The sequence below is a fragment of the Narcine bancroftii genome, chromosome 7 (assembly GCF_036971445.1).
Source record: "Narcine bancroftii isolate sNarBan1 chromosome 7, sNarBan1.hap1, whole genome shotgun sequence".
Classification (NCBI taxonomy): domain Eukaryota; kingdom Metazoa; phylum Chordata; class Chondrichthyes; order Torpediniformes; family Narcinidae; genus Narcine; species Narcine bancroftii.
In genome coordinates, this window is record NC_091475.1 from 13,987,576 (window position 1) to 14,011,569 (window position 23,994).

The window sequence follows — 23,994 nt, forward strand, 5'->3', positions numbered from 1 at the left end:
AGATTGGTTCGATCAAATTTCAGCTCCACCCTCTAACCAATAAAGGGTGAGATCAGAGGTCATGAGAAGAACTTCCACTCTCTGTTAATTGGAGATCAATTTAAGGCCTTTTAAGATTGGGCGTGTCCATCCATAGAATGGATTTTCTTAAGGTTTTCCTTCTGTTGTAACCTAGTGGAGACAGGAAGTCTCTCTTTAATCAAAAACCAGATTTTTTTTTCCCCTCAATTTGCATCAATATGGTTGTTCAGGTGTGAAGAATCCATGAGAAAGTTTAACCTCTTTTCTCCCCTGAGTAGTCAAGTGATGCAAACAAATGCAGAAAATAAAGATGTTGCATTCATACTGTCCTTCTACTTTTTATTTGGATGGATTTGACAAAGTTTTCTCCAAAACTGACATCTAAAATGTAACAAGACACACCGAATCATATCTTTGGATTGTAATGGCATTTACTATCAAATCCATGTCATCTCCTCATAGACCAATCTATTCAGTTTTATTCCCCATTTCCAAATAAGATACAAGCCTGTCTTGTTCCTCTGGATTTATTTTCACGATCTTTACAAATGGTAATTCTACAAAGTATTGGGATGGTCTATGATTGATCTGTTTGCATCTTTGAAATCAATTTTTAGATGAGTTGCAGAAGGTCACTGTAAGAATCTGGAGACAGGTAACATTCATTTATACGAAGAAGATAAAGAAGAACCAAATCCCATAAGCAACAAGACAGATCTAGACTACCAACTCCAAAACACAGTCAGTTGGGTTTGTCTCAGAGCACAAACCCACAGTGTCCATTTTATTCAGTTTATTTAGTTTAACAATAACAAGGTGTAATTTATATTCAATACAACAAGGGAAAAGTATTAAAAATCTATATAGAAAGTCCAGTTGGTAACGATATCAGACAAATAGATTGAAGGGTATTTCTCTGTCTATTATTCAATTTGGAGGAGTTTATGTCAAAGTTAAGCAGCAGACAAAAGAAATTTACAGAATTACGATTACCCCTGTCATTTCCAGTCCCATAACATATGATTACAAATACAACAAACGCTGGATTTTAACTCATGAGTATGAACGTTGTGCGTAGGTCTGCCGCGCACAACATTTAGGTAGGAATCCCATTGCATAGCACCCTAATTCCCGCAGGAATTTCTGTTCTTGTTGATCGTCGAGTGCAGCCATTCTCAACAGGGGCCACAGTGCATTTAAGTTGTTCTCTTTTCACTTCACCTAATGCAAATATATTTTTTTTAGTGTTTTTCATTTAGTCGATAGAAGTGCAGGAGAAACCAAAACGTGACTGCTTCACAGGGAAGGAGACCCATAAACTTTGAACAGAGTCCTCATAAATAAAAGGTTGAGTATGTCTGCTCTAGTGAATGGTCTAAGGTTAAAATGTATTATACTTAGTCATTGCTATACAAACATTGCTCTGAACCAAGCAGGAACACAAGAAATGCATGGTGAATAATTTCCATTCGAGAGTTTACTGTGTTTAACTTTGTTCATTACCATAAATAACTAAAAAAAACTACATTCAAATTGCATTCATTTTCCATCTTTGTAACTAATACCCATCAGTTAATACCCTACAGTTTACAGATATGTGCCAACATTATCTACACAAAAAAAAGGCTCATTCTTTCACCTCTTTAATATTTTTCTCCGTGGAACATTCTGAATCCGATCGCTTTTCTGCACGTGAATATGTAGCAAAGCTGATGATGGACATGTTCAAAGGTTTAGCAGGGCCACAAATAGCCAGAAACTTACAAAACTTTGCATTAATATCATCTATGAATCAAATTCTCCACCATTTCCATGGCTAAACTTGCCTTTAATGCATCACAATTGTCTTCATTTTCTTTGAAAATGTTCAGATTTTAAAAAAACATTGCCACTAAAATACCGCCAGAAATCATTGCCCTGAGCCATGCCAAAATATTTTGTGCACATAAAACATGAATGTCAAAATCCAGAGTGCATTTGCCTCATATTAGATGTTTCCTGCAAATGTTTCTATTCTCTTCCATAGTCTGCTTTCTTCTGCCATATTGTTGACAAAAGTTGAAATATCTGACACCGAGCGAGGCCTATATATCCTCACAAACATGACAGCCATTACTTTTGGAATCAAAATATAGCTGTGGGTGTTAGAAGCCTGAATTGAATCCAGAAACTACAGAAAACGCCCTCACCAGGCCAGGCAGTGTTTGTGGAGAAATGCTTTTCACCAGAACCTGGATTAGGGAAAAAAACCAAACACGTTTCAAATTACACAGAGACACAAGGGTGAAGTTAACAGGAGAAAGGCTGCGAGAGGATAGGCGTGCGCTGGTGGAATAGGTAGAGGTGCACAGAGCTCGGTGAATCTTGGTTTGCTTCTTGGGTAAAAACACAAATATGCTGCTGGAACTCAGCTGGTCACGCAGCGTCCATAGAAGGTAAAGACATATAACCAATGTTTCAGGTGGGAGCCCATCTTCAAGGTAAGCTCCTTAGGCGTGGCATGCCTCAAATGCTACATAAAAGGAGCATTTCTGGAAGAAAACTCTGTAGGAAAGCTGAATGGATTCTTTCTTACACAGTTCAAGAAAAATGAAGCCAATTCATGTGCCATTTCTGATATTATTACATTTCAATCTCAATGGAAACTTTTTTATTTGCCCCATCTGTCACTTATTTTCCATCTCCTTTGGTCTGCCTTCTGCAACAGAGCATTAGCAAGGAGACAGTTCCACATGGACTGGAGAGGAGAAAGATGACAACTACAATACTTTATCCGGTGAATTTTTGTAGATCGCAAAGGTAATGGCCTTCCTCAGTTTGATAGCTGATAAAGGGACCAAAATGGTAGCATTTGGACAGTGGAGAAGAGACCCACAACTACTGAATATGCTCCCACAGGAAGTATTAGCCTTGTGGTCGATGCACTTGGACACATCACTCAAAATTTGACAGATTCTGAAGAGTTAACCATCATCTCACCAGTGTTGCAAATTTTGAAAGAAACAATGCTCCCTGAAAGGTTACTTACAAAAATGCTCAATCCGAACTGTAGAAGGTTGCATGGAGTAACAATGTACAGAAGGAGCCTGCCTCGGAACTGTTTGCCAGGGATTGCCATGTGAAAAGACAAAAAACAATCAGAGATGTTCTCAAAACTTCCTTGAAAAAGTGTTACAACCCCACTGACTTATGGGAATTGCTGGCCTTTGATCAGTCAAAATGGAGAAGAAGCACTTGAGGTAATACTGAGGATTTCAAGTGCATCAGGTGTACAGAGCCCGGCACTTTTTTTTTGCCCATTAACCATCTCCTGCCCCTCCTGTGATGATGTCTTGTTGGCCTCTGATGTTTGATGAGGCCAGCAACAAAACTGGAGTGGGCCCAAGTCACCCTCATACCTGATGACTATATAAGAAGCAGGCGGCATGGTTGGCATAGTAGCTTGTGCAACACTATTACAGCGTCAGTGACCCGGGTTCGAATCTGGCACTGACTCTAAGGATTTTGTACATTCTCCCCATGCCTACATGGGTTTCCTCCAGATGCTCCAATTTCCTCCCACCGTTCAAAAATTACGGGGATCGTAGGTTAATTGGGGTTCACAGGCTTGTGTGCCATAATTTTTTTAAATTAAATTTAATTCAGAAAAATGTTATGGGAGTAGTCAACTGTATAGTCAGTCATTTGACCAAAGTACTTTCACTTGCCCCAGGTTATTTTTTCGCCTTTATAACAATGGTCATGAATCACTTCAAATACTGGCCCACACATTGGTTTCCATGTTCCATTTGAGAGAAGTGGCCCCCAGTCATCATGGAAAAAATTACTGGCCCCCGCAGATTCACATTAATCAAATCAAGATTCCAACAAAGTTTGGTAGCTAGAGCTGAAAATATCTCCAAAACACTCTTAAAATGAAAGGAAAATATGACCTGCATTTATATAGCATCTTCAATAACTCAGATTTAGAACTAATAAAACACTTCTGAAGTTACCATTGTTAGCTCAAGTTGTTAAAAAATGAATAATTTCAATCTAATAAGATGTATAATTCAAACCCACTGCATTCCACACATGGTATTTCCATGATCCCAATAGAAATGAAGCCATAATATCCTACAGGGAATTTTCTCTTGAATAGTTGGTGCAATTCTGTCAAACTTAACTCACCTATTACCTTTATTAAAGCTGCTCAGACTATTTATATGGTATCACTGGGGATCAATGCAAATTTCAGTATGCTTTAAGAATCATTTTTCTAGGACTATCCATATTTTATTCCTATTCATGCATTCCACACATGCCATTCTAGGCAAAGAAAGTTTATTTTTCCTCCATTATATTCTACATAAAATGCAGCATAGAGTTTCTAATGGCGCTTTTCCCAGAAATGAACTTAATAGACTCGTACAAAAAAATTCCTCTATTGGTGTTTTTACATTGCAAAAGCATTTTCTCAAAAATAGACATGAAAGCCCTTTGAGTGAAACAGAAAGTCTGCAGACCCTTGTGATGGTAGAAATTTTGAAGGAACTCAGTATCTGTGCGAGGAAAAGATATATAACCATCATTTCAGGTCTGAGCCCTTCTTCAAAGTATTAGTGAAAACAGGTAGGGGTCGCAATTAAAAGGGCGGGGGGTGGGGTGGTGCAAGTACAGACCCACAGACAAAGGGTGTTAATTGGATGTGGAGAGGAGGCCAGGAGAGAGGGAAGAATTAATTTGAGGAGGGGGAAGTTTTGTTCTGTGGACGCAGCACTGGGGGTAAGGAGACAGAGAGAAAGGTGAGAGAGAGAGGCAGAACTAGAGGATAGGTGACAGAGGGAAAGATCAGTGGGGGGGGGGGTGGGGCTAACGGAAACCAGAGAAGACCACGTTAATTCCGTCTGGTTTCAGTATCCCAGTCAAAATATGAGATCTTGTTCCCCCAATTTGAGGCTGGTCTCATTCTTGCTGTTCATGAGACCATGGACAGAAATGTTGGCAAGGGAATGGGACAGGGAGTTGAAATGAGTGGCCACTGGGAGATCCCCGCTATTGAGGCGGGCAGAGCTGAGATGCCAAACGAAGCGATCTCCTCGTCTGCATCCAGACTCCCTGATGTAGAGGAGACCACAGCGGGAGGATTGGATGCAGTAGGTGACCCCTGCAGATCCTCAAGTGAAGTGTTGGAAAAACTGTTTGGGGCCCCAAATGGTGGTGAGGGAGGTGGTGTGGATGCAAGTGAAAGCCCTTTGAGCCATTCTGGGATTGGTAATAGCCCCATGTAAATTCACAGGCCCTTCAGCCCATTGAGGATGCACATTTGTACAAATCTGATATTAATCCCTTTTTTATTCCACTCCCATTTTTTTGAATATTTTATTTTTTGATTATCCAGATTAAAGCAAAACCAATAAACAAAATATTACATTCTTTCCACGTAATATGATTTAGAGTCCTTATTTCCCCCTCCTTACACCCTCCCCTCCCTATCCCTTAAATTATACAAATACTAAAATATAAAAATACAGACATACATAAGCCACCTAAATACCAACAAAGACATCGATCCTCCTCGAAGCTCAAGGATCTCAGATGTTAAATAAAAACAGGTAGGGGCAAAAGTGCACATCGTCTGTGCCACATTCCCCATTTCATACTCTTAATCCTTTACCTGCTGAGATGGATTGTTTCTTTTCTCCTATTTGGGGAGGGGGTGTATGTATTATATCCATGCACCCATGTGCCTCAGATACAGTTGCCACACCTCAACAAATGTATCGTATCTCTTCCGTAAATTGTAGGTGATTTTCTCCAGGGAAATGCAACACTCTATTTCCATATTCCATCGTGCAATATTTAGCTGGGAGTCAGACTTCCACGTAACAGCTTTACACTTCCTGGCTACTGACAAGGCAACATTCATAAACTAAATTTGGGGTTTGGACCCACTTAACAGTACTTCCCCAATGTCCCCGAGAAAGCACTCCCATCCCCATTAATTAGCCTCAGATTCTCCAACTCTAGATATTAGGTGTAATTCCCAGTGGCCCATTATACCCCCCCCCCCCAGGGTAAACTCAAACAGTAACAGAGAGAACATGCAAACTCCACACAGACATTACCCAAGGTCAGAAATGAACGTAGGACACTGAAGCTGGAAGGGAGTGGTTCTACCATGGGCACCACTCAGCTGGCCCTAAATTTAACAACGAAAGGAGATAAACTACAATTTAGGATGATGAGATCACTAATCTTTCTCTGGTCGTAATTTGATTACTTTAATAAATTTGATTTTTTAATTTGTTTTCTTTTCATTTTGTTAGTCAGTAAGCAACCAGGAAATAGATCTTATTGCATGACATAACTCTATCAACAGGAAGTGATGCTCAGTAGGAGGGGAACAGGGCAAACACCTGTTCTCATCCAAGTGCTCTCTGCAAAATTCCCACTGTCTGATCAGTGGATAACTTGATATCAAAAGATTTGAGAGAAAACCATGACCTGCTGAATAAAGAAATAGAAGGAGACCATTCAGTTTTTGACCAATTACATTATTTGATCAAATCAGGTGTTTTTTTTTCCCCCATTCTAAAGGTCCAGGCATCTCTGGTAAGGCCAGTGTATATTCTCCATTCCCAAGTGCTGAATGGTTGGCCAGGCCCAGACATCTGTCTGGGGTCATACACTGGGGGAATAACCAGATCTGGCTCCAACAGCATCATCGTCTGTAGATGGCACAACAGTCGTCAGCCTCATCAGCAACAATGATGAGTTGCACTCCAGAGAAGAGGTGGAAAATCTTTTGAAGTGATGCGAGAGAAACAACCTGAGACCAAGTTCCTTGGAGATCACTCAGTTAGTGACCTATCATGGACATTCAACATCTCTTCACGTGTCAGGAAGGCGCAACAGTGACTGCACTTCCTGAGAAGACTGAAGCAGTCGAGGCTACCGGCCACCATTATGTCAACCTTTTAAATAGGAGGTCTATCGAGAGCATCCTGGCCAGCTGCATCACAATGTGGAACGGTTGCTGCAGAGACATGGATTGAAACTCAGACCACAGGACCATAAGAGTGGCAGAGAGGATCACTGGAGTCTCCCTCCCTCCTATCAACATGATCTACCGGGATCGTTGTCTGAAGAGGGTGCGCAAATTAATTGAGGACCCCTTCCACCCTGCACAGCATATTTCAGCTGCTCCTGTCGAGAAAGAGATACAGGAGGATCAGAGCCAGCACCACCAGGCTGTGGAACAGCTTCTACCCACAGGCAGTGAGAACGCTGAACGACCAAAGTAACTGCTCACTCTAACCATCTGAGACTCTCATATAAAGCAATATTTATTTATTTGTATAGGTGAAACACTTATCCTGCATATGTATTGATTTTCTGTATGTGTGTTATGTCTGGTTGTATATCTGCATGTTTTGCACTGAGGACTGGAGAACGCTGCTTCATCGGGTTGTACTTATACAATCAGATGATAATTACTTGACTATACAAGCAAAATACAGTTAGAAGGGCACATCTTCCTAACAGAATAGGTAAAGAACAAAGAAGCAGATGGAATATATTTACTCTTCATACATGCATATATACAGTTTGTTTCCCACAGTACATCTTTGCCCTCATCCTCTTACCTTTTCAACAATAGAATAATTAGTTATAAAGATTTTTTTTACCATTTTCCAACAGACAGGCCAACTCATCATCTCCTGGAGACCCAAGCAGATAGCAAAGCAGGAAGGACAGACTGGAAAGCGGTTGCAGGATAGAGAATAGAACATTTCACAGAAGGAAGAGTTTCCGTTTCCTATTAAATTGAGAGGAGAAAGTAGAACAGTTGAGATGGTTTCTGAATTAGATCATACACAAGGCCACACACAGGAGGCATGAGCACTGCATGAGCAAGAAATGACAGCACCAATCAGATGAGAACCTTCATTCATTTAAATAATCCCACTCACAAAAATTTTCTTCAGTGGCCTGGAAACCTTTCTTTCTCCTTTAAATATTTGACAGTAAATATCACATCTAGTTCTACTATGCACACAGCACATTATCAAACACAAAAAAACTTCACTGCACCTCTTCTTTTGCTCTTTTAGTACATGTATTGAGGCTATTAATCTTCCTTTTTCCACAAAAATAAAGAGATTTGAAGGTAACCAAATTATCACTATATTTATGAAATATATACACATTTTCACTATTTTTCAAGTATCCATTCTTCATAGAAATTGTTGAGGGCATCTTCCTTTTACAGTTCTCCTATTTGGTAATGGGCGGCACGGTTCGCGCAGCGGTTAGTGCCACACGGTCACAGCATTAGCAGTTGGGACCACACTGTCTGTAAGGAACCTGTACGTTCTCCCCAGTGTTTGCGTGGGTTTTCCCTGGGGCTCCGACTTCCTCCCACCATTCAAAACATAAGGGGGTTATTGGGTGTAAATTGGGTGGCACGGGACCATGGGCCAAAATAGCTTGTTGCTGTGCTGTACGTGTAAATGTTTTTTAAATGTCGAATACAAAAATTTTAAAAATGAAATATCTCAACACACAATTGCTAATGGAGTGAAAATCTTAGGAGTGAGTTTGTCTATCCAACTCAGTTAAATCACAACAGCTATGACTGGTGTATATAGGTTTGAGGGCACAGCAACTTACTTTTATCCAAAATGAGTGAACCTCAGAGTAAATGAATGAGTTGGCAAGCTCAAAGTGATGTGCTCTGTGCAAAGTGCTGGGCTTGCTGGTATTTTTTTTTTTACAGTAACCAGTGACAATGCATTAAACACAGTGCGATGCACCTTGAAATAATTCCATTTGGCCAACAGGATTCCAGATGTAGAATAGAGCTCAATCATCTGAATTGAGAAAGATACCCCCATGACATCCTCTTAGTTTCTGTATAGTCAAATCTTCTTTTCTGCTTTGCTTTTAATTGAAGGCTTTACTAAAAGAACAATAAATCCATTACCGAGTTCCTTTGCAAACGTGGGCATTTTGTACATATCCATTGGATAAATTCACTAATTCTACATTCAAATGAACCGTGTATCAGAGTTGTATGGCTTTGTGTATGCTTGAATTGGGGAGATTGTTTTGGCTGAAGTTGACGGTTCCTCCTTGAAATCTCTGCCATTTAGCTGTTTGAACTTGAGCAAGTTGCCAGGTGGCACCAGGGTCTGTCTCTGAACCTCACCTGGACTCCAATAGCACAGCCCAGTCTTCCTGAGATTCCCCAACATTAGGGTGAGGATTCAGTTTTCTGATGTTATACCATCAGGCTTGGCATAGGATACAAGGACCCATCAATATCAGTGGAGATTCTTGGTCTGTTAATTACTAAGCAAAGGGAAAGATTTTTAAAATTATTTTGCTTTAATTAAGGCTTTTATTTATTTTCTCTGCCTCATTCTGTATTTCTAATTTCCTCTCCTGGTGGCAAATTTTTTCATCATTTATTTCAATTGTTTTCACATGTCTCTGGATAACAGATACATTTACAACCTGTTTAACCTTTAAAGACATTGCTCTACCCCAGCTCTTTCCAGAACTGTCAAGGCTGTTTCAGAGCACTGGTCCTGTACAATGCCAACCAACATCTTCATTGCTGTTCTGATCTGACGATAGGACACAGAGGGCCAGTAACGTTGGCCTCCTCCTCTTAGTGTGTGCTCGGAGTAGTGATTCTGGGTGGTTGACCAGTGTTTAATAACTTTGCATAATCCAGATCAATAAACAATGCTAGTATTAATGAAAATAAAAGGTAAAGCCCACTCAAAGAAACAGAGGGAAAATTTGTAGCCATCTCAAAATATGCACCTGAGCAACACTGAGTGTGTGTGTGTGTTTCATATTACTGACTGAGGAAGGGTGATTTTACAGTGAAGACAATTGCAGATAGCCTGATCATAATATTTCAGGCTTATGCATCAAAAATGTGCCCATGAAAGCAATGGCTGCAGTAGCAGACTAAACACAACATAAACAGCTAGGATATTTTTTTTTAAAACAAATCCAACTTCCTTTTGCCAAAGGGAAATATCAAAAACAATCCTTATGTAAAATTTTTTATCCTTTGTTATCCTTAGAGAGGATTGTTACAGAATGTTAGGTTTTCATTCTGTGCCAGCATCCATTGCCAGTTGCAATTGTTTTATTCCAAGCAGGAGTACTTCAGGATGCTACACGGAGACATTGTTACCCTTTCCACCTTGAATGCCTCTGTTCATTCTAGAGCCTGCTTGATATTTTGCGGCCATGAAGATGAATATTGACTGGGTTCTATAACTGGTAATGCATCCACTTTCATCAATGCAACAGCTTTCCCTGTATATGTGTCTTTCTGATGCCAACTTACTCATGAAAAGATTAACATGCTGGGAAAATCGAGAGCAAGGCAAACTAATTTCATTTTAGGACTTCCAAAATACTGAAGATCTTATTTCAGTGGTTCTGAATTAAATTCAATAAATCGCATAGTTGACACACATTCTAGCTATTGCAAAGAATTTTGATTTCTGTCATTTTTTGTTACTTATAATAAGGATATTAATTAAATAATGATAGATCAGTAACAGCAAATAACACTGAGAATCACTGTTGATGCATATTAAAGCAGTGAAGAAAGGTTGTTGAATAGGTTGAATAAAATCTAGGATGATATTTCATTCCAATACATTTTTGAAGGTGTGTCCATTGACTAAGGTTCAGGTCACAGACCACAGGGGAGAAGAATTCTCCGAAGAACTGTCCTGACCGACCTCCCTCTTTAAACAATACTAATAACCAAAGCACTTCTGTCTCTACTTTTCTGTTGTATGTTCTTCTAAGCTCATCATTTCAAACAATATTTCCTCCACTTATATCAATACTTCCAGCCATGGCTTAACACCTATTTCCCCAATTATGTCCAGTGTGAAACGATTTTTGCTGCTTACAGTTTTGTGTAAGGTCAAATTGGACTGGAATCGTCTCCTACTGGGTTGCAAATAAAAAAGGGAAGAGCAGCACGGTTAGCGAGATGCTATTATTATCAATTTCCACACCCAGCGACCCAGGTTCGAATCCAGCGGTATCTGGAAGGAATTGGTAGGCATAGGTTTTCCCCGGATGCTCGGTCTCCTCCCACCTTCCAAAATATATGGGGTTGTGGATTAATTTGAGTGCAATTGAGTGTAATCTACCATGCTGTAAATAAAATTTTAAAAATAAACATGAGCCTGCACAAAAGCACACAGGGCATTTCAAGAAAAATAAATGGGTTGAAATTCTCTTTAATGATGCGATTATATTTCCTAAATTAAAATGAGCCCTTCGCCACTGACGGTGCGACTCGTGTCTATGTATTAGCTTTTAATTCCATCAGCCATTTTTGGATGTGTTCCAATTCCTAGGAAATATTTTGCAAATTTTTCATTGCGTTCAGCCTCGGTATTTGGTTCTTATGACTTGCTCGTCCGTTTTATACCTACATGAATCATTGAAATAATTAGTATATTAAGTTTTATGATTAGAAATGTCTTCCTGGAACTTTTTAGCTATTTGATAGCACTCAGTACTCCATGGATTTGAGTCACCTATGTCTGAAATATATTCTACGCCGTAACACACTTCCCAATAGGCTCAGGATTACTGCACGATTCCTCAATAGAAATGGTTACATTTCTTTTTTCATTGAAAAATTAATTCCACAAGGCTAATAATGCCCAAAAGCTTTATCCCAGCCACACACTCAGTACTTCCCCTGATGTTTCTTCTACGGTGGTGAAATTTGGAATTCTGAGAGCGATATTAATCTTCAAATAAATCAAGACTCACCAATAAATGCTCAAGTTTTGACCCATTTGAAGACTTAAGTTAGTGACATTTCAGGAAAATACTTTGAACAAGTATACTCAGCCAAGTCCTAAATAGTTGAGCTAGAATTGGAATACTGGATTGGCTGTGGACCTAGAGAGTTTGGGATAAGAAATTACGAATTGATTCTATTAGACACTGAGCATAATGACACCTTCACACTAAAGTAAATTGGGGATCGATTAGGAAAAAAAAATCACTGAGAAAGTTTCTTACCACAATAAAATTCCATACAGGAATATATATTTTTGCCCTGTGGCTTCAGTGGTGAGGAGTGGAACATTTTCAGTTGTCACTTAGTATAAATGCTAAGAAATTTGAGCCAATAAATCATACCGATAACAAGTAAATAGAGGAGGCCCTCACTACATATGTCATAGTTGCAATCAAAATCAGATCCCAGAAGAGAAAAGGAAGTATCCTAACCTGCAACACCTTAAACTCTGGATGGTCCTTGATTCATTCAAGATGGCAAACTTGAGGCTTCAAACAAAGATCATTACCTGGATCCATTGACCTGGTTAGGATTGTACTCCATCTTGATGTTCACTCTTGCTGGTGGCTGTGATAACCACTCTTGCTGAGGAACCCGTGGGCTAATCTTTGATGTCTGTCCATAATCACTTGATGAAGAAGCGGTCATTTCTGCCTTGGCTAGCTGTGGTGTTCCGTAGGTACACTCAAATAAGGACTGGTCTTCACTGACTATGGATAATGCTTCCTGTAGTAAAGAATGATATGCAGGTCATGTCTGAGATTCTTCAGCAGAAATGCGACTAAAACACAAACTTCTTTAGTTAACTAAGATTGCGGTTGACAGTGTTATTTTCTGCAAATGAGGGATAATATATCAGAATACTAATGGATGGTCTTTTACCCATAATTAAAACTTACTAAATTCAAATAAGCTGATATTTAAATTTGATAAACAAAAGCTGAACATTAGTTCCATCATAACCTTTGCTTAATACAACATTGTTCAATTTTAATGATAATTCAACATTCATTCAAAAATTTAGTTTCAAAGAGCAGTCAAGAATATTTTTGTATTTCTCACAACTTGGCAAGAGGCCATTCAGCCCATTGAGCCTGTTCTCAAAGCCATCCCTTCCTTCAATTATTTCCCATTGAACTGTTCCCTTTCACATGCTCAGGAACTCCCCTCAGTTCTCCTGCCAGCAATTTTCAGTCGCCAATTGACAAAGCAACCAGCATATATTTGGAATATGGGAAGAAATCAAGCCCCCAGAGGAAAATGTGCAGTTGCAGGGAGAGCATGCAAACTCCATGCAGACAATCCATGAGGATTGACGCCGAGTCTCTGGGACTGGGAGGTAGGAATTTTAACCATTGTGACTATTTACTCCCTAATTCCTCATTTCCCCCACTACACAGGAGTTAAAAGAGCAGGTGCTGAATCAGAACAATTAAATTTCCCATTGATTTTTCTTCATTATTTCTGTTTCTCCAACAAATGGTAGAAGTTCAGAAACTTGTGAAAGTTAGCATCTCTGAAGCCTCATTTTATCATTCTATTATATTATGTGGTTAACGTGGCAGTTAGCCCAATGTTATTAGAGCGGCAACGACCTGGGTTCGAATCCAGTGCTCTCTGTAAGGAGTTTGTATGTTCTCCCCATGTCGACAAGGGTTTCCTCCTACCTTGTAAAACGTATGGGGGTTGTAAATAACGTAGGTTATTTGGGTGGCACTGGTTTGTTCCCGGGAAGGGCCTGTTACTGTGCTGTATGTCTAAAATAAATGTCAGTTTGTACCAGATCACAAATATCAAGGGAAATGAGACATAAAAGGATGGAAATATTAAGAAGTGAATCTGCACTCAACACACCTCAGGTCATAGGCTCGTGTCACTGAGGAACAGGACTCTTGTCGTCTAGTGATTGAACTTCATGGGCCCAGTCCCTAAAACGGTAACTCTGTTTAACGTCCACAGATGGTGCCTGACCCATTGATGTTTTCAGCATTTTCTATCCTTAGTTCAGAAATGCTTCAAATGTCCAAACTCTCCCCGCTTTGAAATGATGGAGTATTCTTCTTTCTCTTGACTTCCTTTACCATGATCTCAATGCCACGAACAACGAACCTGTAGTTCCTCTTGATCTCTAGCCTATCCTCAAAATTGTTTCAAGTGGGTGAATGCAGTTTACACATACCCCCGCAAGAAAATTGTAGTCATTCAGTACCTGTAGTTGCCAATTTCAATGCTTTCAGGCGTAGATACATCACGGTGGCAATCAATGAACTGAAAAGTAGACCAATACCTGCATCATACAGTTCACAGAGGCTATTCAAGGCTAATGCCCCACTATAGCAAACCCACTCAAAGGGGTTGAAGTTCATCTTTAGTCATTGGTGTGCATAGGTGTATAAACACTAATACGTGCTTAATGATGCCATTAGAATTGGCAGGCTACTACTCACACCACTGATAATAGTAACCGGAGGTAAATTTCTTTCCCTCATATCATACAGCAGTAAATAACATTTCTGTTTTAGAAATATAGCCACAGAAATACATGCAAATTTAACAAATTAAGGATGTAGTAAAACAACAATTCAGGTAGCTGAGCTATTACCATTCAGATCAAAATCCAGCATTTTTCTAACTTGCCAACACTGTATACGAACACATATTGTGAGGTAAGGAACTTATAATAGAGACACAGAAATAAGAATAAAAGAGCACAGAGAAGATTTACTAGGATGTTGCTGGGGCTTGAGGAACTGAGTTACAGAGAAATCTTAAACAGGTTAGGGTTTGATTAACTGGAGCATAGAAGAATGAGGGGAGATTTAATAGAGGTACACAAAATTATGAGGGGTATAAATTCAAATAGGCTTTTTCCACTGAGGTTAGACGAGATGCAAACCAGAGGGCATGGATTAAGGGTGAAAGGGGGAACATTAGGGGGAACTTCTTCATGCAGAGAGTGGTGGGAGTGTGGAACGAGCTGCCGATTTCAACTTTTAAGAAAAGATTGGATAGGAACATGGATGGGAGGGGTATGAAGGAACTGAATGCAGGTCAGAGGGACCAAGCAGAATTATAGTTTGGCACAGACTTGAAGGGCTGAAAGGTCTGTTTCTGTTCTTTAAATCTCCATAGTTCTAAGAAAAAAACCTCTGTCAAATGTAGCCAAGAAAATCATTATCTCTGGCGAAAACAGCCAACACAATGGGTGTGATCCATGCGATGACATTCAGTACAACAATGTAATGGTGTTTTTATGACCCAAGATTTTGTTTCAGTGCAAATTATCTCTACACCCTTATGTGTGGAAACATGGGGAAGAAAGCTTTTTCAAACATTGTTCAACAGAAGTTGAAAACAAACTGAAGTTGTTAACATGTGGTGAACTAAGAGACTAACAATGCGCTTTTAAAATATTGGAAAATCACATTTGACAGATTTCACAGTGCAGGGTTGGTGTCAGGAGGAAAGGAAAGCCATCATGCGTGTCCCGTACAGGAACAATCTGCTGACACAAGAGCAGAAGAGAATGTTGGAACAGCGACGAGCATTTGAAGAGTATCACATTCATACAAACTTGTGAATGCTATACTCTCATTCACTCCCACTGCCTTTTAATATTGAATGATTCCAATCATACATTTTTCTCCCAGCTAGAAGATATGGGAAGCATTTACACCACAGACCCCACTTTCACTTTAGCAAGCAGGCTGGAATAGAAAGTCTGTTATGGAACAAAGTTTACCAAATTTATTGCCAGCCTGTTCTTTCCATTGATATCCCCATTACTAATAAAGCATCACGATTCCCCCCCATTAAGAATAGACCATCAGAATGAATCATGGGATTCTGCATGGCTGCTCTTTCCACAATTACATTGGATGATGGTGTTGAAAACAAATTGAAGTTGTTAACATGTGGTGAACTAAAACTAACAATGTGCTTTTTAAATATCGGAGAACCACTTTTGACAGTTGATTTTCCTCTGATCAAATTCAGATTAGATTTTTTTTTAAACTGCCCTGTGAAGAAGCTGAGCAAAAGAATGGTAATGTAGAGGTGGAAGGAATTGTGCTACTAGAACCTCGAGTATTAGGACACAGGTCACAATGACATGAGCTTCACAGTCAGGAATGTAAATCCTGGCAACAATCAAGGGCTCACTTAGACGTAATGACTGAAAACTGAGGCAAGCCTCAGAACAAATTGATCATGAGAAAGGTTTTAGCAACTGCTTAAAGAACATTTTAGCATCAACGTTTCAAGCTGTCACCCCTGCCAGGTCTTGATACATCGCCATTGATGTCCAGAATTTTTAAGCACTTTTCACTAGCTAGTTCATATAAATGATAAGCAGAATCTGCAATTTTTGATCTGACTTAATGCTCATGAAGGAAGCAATTTAATGTATTTCATTGACTGAACATTTGTTATTGGCCTGTTCAGTGTCTCTAAAGCAGCTGTAACCCAATCATGTTAATCCACCAATTCCCTTCACCAATTCCTGATTTTCAGCTTGGGAAAATTTACCCTATTTACCTATAATGAGCATTTTTTTCCAGAGGAATTTACTGTTTGTACAACCTTTACAATAAAGACTCAAGGAATATGTTTGTCAATGTGGTAGAAATGACACGACTCAAGAGAGGTTATAACAATAACTATTTACAGGTAAGTGGGAGCTCTACACATGGGTGGCCATACCACGCCTGGACTCCGTTGAATTCTGGCCCACCAATCCGGAGTTCGCGCATGCGCAGACCGCTACCGTGAGTACAGTGGCTCCAGCGCGATTGCAGCAGGTGCCAAGCGAACGTGTGCCTTTCTGCAGCGACCGATGCTGCACCGATTCACAGCTTGTAAAGAGACGAAGTTTCTAAAGAGATGAAGCTGCCACATAACACCAAATTTCATGAGAATAAATTCTGATTCTAATTCTATAGGATCATCAGACCTGTATCTTCCAAATTTGGGTCATCATACAGTATGTTGTGGAATCTTTCAGTGAGAATATTTAATATCCAAATACAAGTAGAATAAAAAGCAACTTTCCCAGTTGTCACAAAAGATCATTAAACGTGAAATGCTGATTCTGTTTCTTGCTCTGCAGGTGCTCCTTACCATATTGTATAATCAAATGAAGTCATTTATTGTCATCTAACTGCACAAGTACAACCCAGCGAAACAGCCCTCCTCCCGTCCTCGATGCAAAACATGCAGACACACAATCAGACATAGCACACATACAGACAAGCAATATACTGCAGCTACAAGTCAAATATTTGTATATACAAATAAATAATGTCTCGTAAATATGAGAGTCTCGGATGGTTAGTGTTAGTGCAATGAAAGGTAAAGATTGTGTGAATATTTTCACAACTAGCTCTGCCCGGCATCCTTCCAAAGCAAACAGCCCCCACCTATTCAGACCGAAGGAATATGGGATTGAACATATTCTATTGCAAACTATTCCTGCAACCTTTGATCTGGCTTCCAAATACATGTTCACGCAATCCTTTTCAAAAGGCAAATGAACACAATGTCAACTATTATTTCTTGGGATTCTGTTCCATGGATTATTCTGGTTTCGGATTATTAATATCTTAACCTCTTGTTCTATTCCAGTGATTCTCAACCTTTTTCTTTCCACTCACATATCACTTTGAGCATTCCTTATGCCATAGGTGCTCTGCGCTTAGGAAGGTATTGCTTAAGGTAGTATGTGGGTGGGAAGGAAAAGTTTTAAATCATAACCTTATTGACTCGTTATGTGCATGGTTTTATAACTCCAAAGGAAATGGGCCAATGACAATTTTTCTCAAGCAAAATATTTCAGCAACAATTGAGTCTAGAGTAGCAATTCCCAACCTTCCCTTCCCACCCACATATCACCTTAAACAATCCCCTCCTAATCACAGAGCACCGATGGCATAGGGATTACTTAAAGAGGGATGTGGGTGGAAAGAAAAAGGTTGAAAACCACTGTTCTATTCATTAAGAAGCAATGTGAATCCACCCTTCAATTTAACATCTGTACTTGCCAACATGTTAAATGATATAAAGTAAAAACACAAAGTTAGAGAAACTCAGCAAGTCAAACAGTGTTCTTTATATAGCAAAGATAAATATACATAACCAATGTTTCAGGTTTCAGCTTTATTGTCAGAGTACATACATGACATCACATAGAACCCTAAGATTCTTTTTCCTGCAGGCGAGGCAGAATTACCACTTAAAGGTAATGCAAAAAAGGAACTGTACACATTAAATAAAGAAAGAAATGAAGAAAAGTGACTGTGCCATACAGAGAGTAAAAACAATAATAAAGTGTAAAACTAAGAGTCTTTAAATGAGTCCTGATTGAGTTTATTGTTGTGGAGTCTGATGGTAGCGTAAAAGGTATTATGCTTATTTTTAATTGTTCCCTCGCTTATAAAAACAAATTGGCATTCACTCATCAAAAAAAAATCAGCTTCAGTATTTTTCTCTGAATTTTCCTCAACGAAATGGTAAAGAAAATTATTGATACCCCATTCAAGGAGGAGCTCCGAAGGGTAGGCATACCCAAAATTAAGGTGGTAAATTTATGTAGCACCACAAAGGACCATATCCAGACTAAACAGCAGCTTTAATATAGAATAGACAAAATAAAATGATCCCACAACCAACAAAGCAGTCATGCTGCAACTAAGAGTGAATGATACCTAACAGGCTGAGAAGGCTCCAGTTTAATCTCAGTTCTAAAAGATGGGTGGGACCCATGATGTAACTGCTAAGAAGAAGCCTGGAATAAATGCACCACATTTTCTTCCCACAGTTGCCGGACATTTTCAGGTTTTTTTTTGTTTGTTTTATCTCAAGTTACCAGGATCTGCAGTTTTTTTTATTTCCAAAATTCCAGCATATGGCATCGAGGTAGTGAGCACAGCCCAGGACATCACAGGCAAAACCCTCTCCGCCGTCAAGAACATCTACGGGGAACACTGCCATCGGAGAGGATGTCGAGGATCCACACCACCCAGCACACTTTCTGTTCTCACTGCTACCATCAGGAAATAAGTATAGGTGACACATGACTTCAGAAACAGCTGTTACCCCTCCATGATCAGACCAACAACAAATTCAGTCAGGGGCTCATTTAAGGACTCTTGCATTTATTGATTTGTTTCTCTCTGTACTGCACAGTCAGTTTGGTTTTTTTAAATTTGTTTACATGCGTACATTGTATAATTTTTTTTGCACTAGTAATAAGTGGTAATTCTGCCATGCCCACAGGTAAAAGAATCTCATGGCTGTATGTGACGTCATGTATGTACTCTGTCAATAAATCAGAAATCTGAGTCCGAAGACAACACAGGCTTTCATGGTCTTCCTGTTCAGTATTCTACGGCTATTTTTGTGACAAACATCCTGGAAAAGCTTTTCCATTGACAGACAATAAAACCCATGTTCCTCTGTCAAATATGTGTTTCTCTCAAAGAATTTCATTTGGACAAGTACACCAGTCAATAAAATCAATATATATTTGCAGAGCTCGGGAAGCAGTCGTTATTCTCTGTTGAAATTAGTAACCCATTAAAAACCTTGAGGTGAAGTAGTGGGTCTGGCTTTGAAGCCAACAGAAATGGATTTCTAACATGGCAGAAAATCAGTATACAGACAATAGTCCAATGTGGATGGATCCAGCACATGTTCGCTTGTGGAGAACAGGGGCACATTGCCCTTGACCTGTCTCTAAGTAGTTGACAGTTATCCAGATTTTCTCTGTGAGGTCAATAGCCGGGACTTAGTTATTCAGTTAAACAAGAAAGCCTATGGATGCTGGGGTTGAGTGCAATACACAAACATGCTGGAGAAACTCAGTAGATCATCCAACATCCATAGGAAGTTAAAGGCCAATGTGGTGATACACCACTAGCCTACTGCAGGGGGAGACCACTGTACCTGCAGGAAGATCAATGGAGGACAGATAACACCTGGCCAGATGTCAATCAGTCGACCTGAATGGACCAAACCCCACCCAGTCGGCTGCTAATCAGTCGACCAGGATATAAGCCACATCCGGCCCCTCTCGAGGTCAGTCACTCGGGAACAAGGCACAGCTAGCCACAGCAGAGACTTTAAGCTGAATAAAGCCAGTTGTTTCAGTCTTCGAATCTTTTGTCTGCTTACTGTCACTAAAGCGCATCACAGCCAACCAACATTTTAGGCTTGGGCCCTTTGTTGGGTAAATAAAATTAGATTTTGGGGTCACCAATGGGTGCAACAATTTTTTTTTAAATAATTCTTTTTATTAAGAGATCAAAAAGCTTATTTGGTTTTAGAAAGAAGAGGTCGATGGATCATGCGCCTGTCCACGTTGATGTGATGGGAGAGGTCCCTATGTTCAAATTCCTTGGAGTCCATATTTCAGAAGACCCCTCCTAAAGGCATCACAATGAGGTAACAGTGCACACTTTCTAATCAAACCAGAGGGAGATTTGACATTTCAAACAATTAAACCTCTGCAGGTGCCCTGAGGAAAATATACTGACTAGTTGCATCACAGCTTTCTGCAGCTCTGACCTCGCTTCGATTGCAGGCATCTATTTGAGGCGTTTCCTCAGGAAGCATAAAGGACCCCCATCTCCCAGGGGAGAAGGTACAGAAACTTGAAAATGGTGCCTCTAGTTCAAGAACACTGTCAAACAGCTTTCAGACTCTTCAACCTATTCTTGGACTGCTCCAATAGCACAAAAGGGCTGCCTCTCCTATTGTAATGCCACCTTTTCTTGCACGATGGTATCTGTAAATATTATCAATTTTTAAAATATTTATTATTTCTTTTTATTTTAATGTATATTATCGTAGTTTTCTGTGGAGGTCCTCTTCGGCTACAACAAGAATTTCATTGCAAAGTTATATTGCACAATGTATATGACAGTAGATTCATTATTATCATTAATTTAAATAACTCACGAAAGTGCCATCAACACATCAAACCACATTGATAGATATAGCAAACTGGTCAAGGGCCCAGAAACTAGGTTGGCACTGATTTACAAACACAAACTATCCCCGGGAGATGATCCAATGTTGCACAGAGCTGGACTTCTCTTGGAACTGAGCCAGGCATTTTAAGCTCCAATACAAATATTGATTTGCCTTGAGAACTTGTCGTGCCAAGAATTAGCCATGCTTAAAATTCCCTGTGGGCTGTGTCTACCTATTGTCACATCATTGTTTGAGATCCGGCCTACCACAGGAGTGTTAGTTACAAACTTTTAAATGGAAATATAAACTCAAAACAAATGATTTTTCTGCTCTTTACTGGTGCACATGACAATAACTAAATCTTTCAGGATAATTCAAAAATTAAAGTCAAATTATTTATCTGTCGGGGAAGTTTGAAAGAAGGGAAGACATTACTTTTTAATCTACATGGAACATAACGTCGAATGCTGCACTTTACAGCACAGGAACTGCCCCTTCTGCCCACATGTCTATGCCGAACATGATGTCCAAGTTAAACTAAAACTCTACTGCTTGCATGTGATACACATCCCTCTATTTCCTATCCATCAAGAAGTCTATTAAACACTACTACTGCATCTGCTTCCACTCCTACTCCTGGCAGCCTATTCCAGGCACCTATCACTCTATGTAAAAAATATTTGACCCGCACATCGCTCCCCCGAAACATTTTTCCTCAAGTAGAAGTTCAGTAATTATACTATTAATTTAAAACAAAAAAAATGTATTTGCCAAATGCTCAAACATAGAATTTAGCAATGAATACCTTCTCGAGAGAATGAAACTTTTTCATTCCCAGGCCAGGTTATTTTGCATAACCTATGAGTTTTTATATCTCCTGCATGACTCGCTTGACAAAAATCCCTTTTAGATTTTGTTTGAAGTTGGCTTTTGATCAGTTACATTTTTAAGAAACTTTTTTTTTAACTGTGGTCAACTCGAATTTCCATTCAAACATTTTTGACCTTGAATATATTTTTGTCCTTTTATTTAATAGTGTTGCCACGGCAACCTGTTTCCTACACTCATATCCTTTCCTACCTCGTACAAACCTCAAGAAAACAGCAGGAAAAGCAAGTGAGAAACTTGAAAACAAATGACTTCCACTGAACAATAAGCAGCAAATGGACAAAAAAGCATTGGTACCGGGGGAATTGGGGAGCGCAATGTCCAGGATCAGGACATTTAACCTTTACAGGAAGCTTTGAGCACATTCACAATATAAACAACATCGAGCAAGGCCTTGTCTGTTTAAAGCTGAGAATTGTAGATACGGTGGAAACTTTAAAATAGGACACTGCTGATATGATCAGTCATTCACTTATTCTAGTATCACACACTACAGTCCAGGATATGAGGGGAAAAACGTCAAATCTCTCACCTCTATCGTCCAGTATCTCTGCTGAGTTCATTGGCTTCAAAGTTCCTGGTCACTTACTAAAATAGCAGCATGAGAGGGATCATGCAGGACCAAGAGAAAATAATTTCTGATGTACACAACATGTAAACATCATTTTACCCGGAATAATCAATCCCAAGCCTTCTAGATCATTAAGTACATAAACTAATTTTGGCATTGGGGTACGTCATAAGGCAAACTTCTGCCACTAAAAGCAGAGGAGGGGTTGCAGATTCCGGGGGGGACAGCAGACTGGTGGGGGGCACAGTTAACGGAGAGGACAACACCTCCCGGCCCCTGTTGAGAAGGAGACAACCATAAGGACGGTGACCGCGGTAGTGAGCTAGTGATGGGGCTCTGTTGCTGAAGGACCGCTGTGAGCGGTTGACAACTTGCAGGCAAGGAACCCAAGCAGGCTGGGAACTGCTGGAGACTGGCTCACGAGAACCAGGTATTGGAACCGGGAATCGAGAGAATGCTGAGAGGGCGCCGAAGGCTTCCTCGTCGTGTTGGAGGTTCGGATCTGGGTTCAGGTTAGCCAATGGCTTGAAGTGTGCTGGAGTCGAGAGCTGCTCCAGAGGCTGCGGGAGCACTGGAGGCAACTCCACGGACACTCAGTGACTCTGGGGGGATGGGACTCTTCTTTTGCTTCTCTTTCTCTTGCCATAAGGGGTTTGGGGTAATACTAATGATGAATCTTTGTTGACTTTATAGCAGACTGAAGAAAATTTTGTTTAATATAACATTTCTGTTTTGATAATGCAATGCATGGTTAATGACGATCTATGGTGTTATATGGCGAGCTCTCCACTGGCCACCAAGACAGAGGTGCACCAAAGAAGAGGTACAAGGACTGCCTAAAGAAATCTCTTGGTACCTGCCATATTGACCACCGCCAGTGGGCGGATCTCGCCTCAAACCGTGCATCTTGGCACCTCACAGTTCGGCGGGCAGCAACCACCTTTGAAGAAGACCGCAGAGCCCACCTCACTGACAAAAGACAAAGGAGGAAACACCCAACCCCAACCCACCAATTTTCCCTTGCAACCGCTGCAACCGTGTCTGCCTGTCCCGCATCGGACTTGTCAGCCACAAACGAGCCTGCAGCTGACGTGGACATTTACCCCTCCATAAATCTTCATCCGCGAAGCCAAGCCAAAGATGGTGATTGAGCCAGAGAAGTCTTTGGTACAAAGACAAAACACCCCCAAGTACAGGATTGATGTGACTGAGATGCCCCACCAAGATAGGAAAAACAACTTCCTTTGAGATGGAAGACATCACTATTGCCTGTGAAGATTCCAGGATCCCTTGAACACCTCCGTGATAATTGTTCAGCATTCACATTGTGCTCGTGCGTTCAAAGCCTGCACTATTTCCCAGCTGAGCATTGATGCTGGAGTATCATAAAGGTGAGACCATTTGTGAACAGTACGGCCACTGATGCTACACGTTCAGCAGGTCTCAGTACAGTACAAACTCAATACTCATGAAAAGTCTGGACAAAGAGTTACCAAAATCTGCCCCAAGTTGCCAATTGCTAACAGTTGTCAATTTTTCAAGAAAAATCTATGACGAGGCTTATAAATAATTGTAGATAAAACATCTACAACTTTGCTCTTTTTTAATTGAGTCACAACAATAATAGATTGAATTTACGTATCTCCAATATTTAATAAAATGAATTTGACATCAATCAGTCAAAGGTACTAAGATT

The 23,994-nt window shown here is 40.0% G+C and overlaps 1 protein-coding gene across 16 annotated transcripts in view; it reads right to left on the reverse strand.

The window, feature by feature from the left end:
* Positions 1 to 23,994, reverse strand: part of erg (ETS transcription factor ERG) — a 262,636-nt gene that overhangs the window by 51,189 nt on the left and 187,453 nt on the right. For all 16 annotated transcript variants that reach the window (XM_069888910.1, XM_069888917.1, XM_069888905.1 and 13 more), the window contains one exon: positions 12,378 to 12,595. In XM_069888910.1, the coding sequence (XP_069745011.1) occupies positions 12,378 to 12,595 (218 nt within the window). The remainder of the gene's footprint in view (positions 1 to 12,377; positions 12,596 to 23,994) is intronic.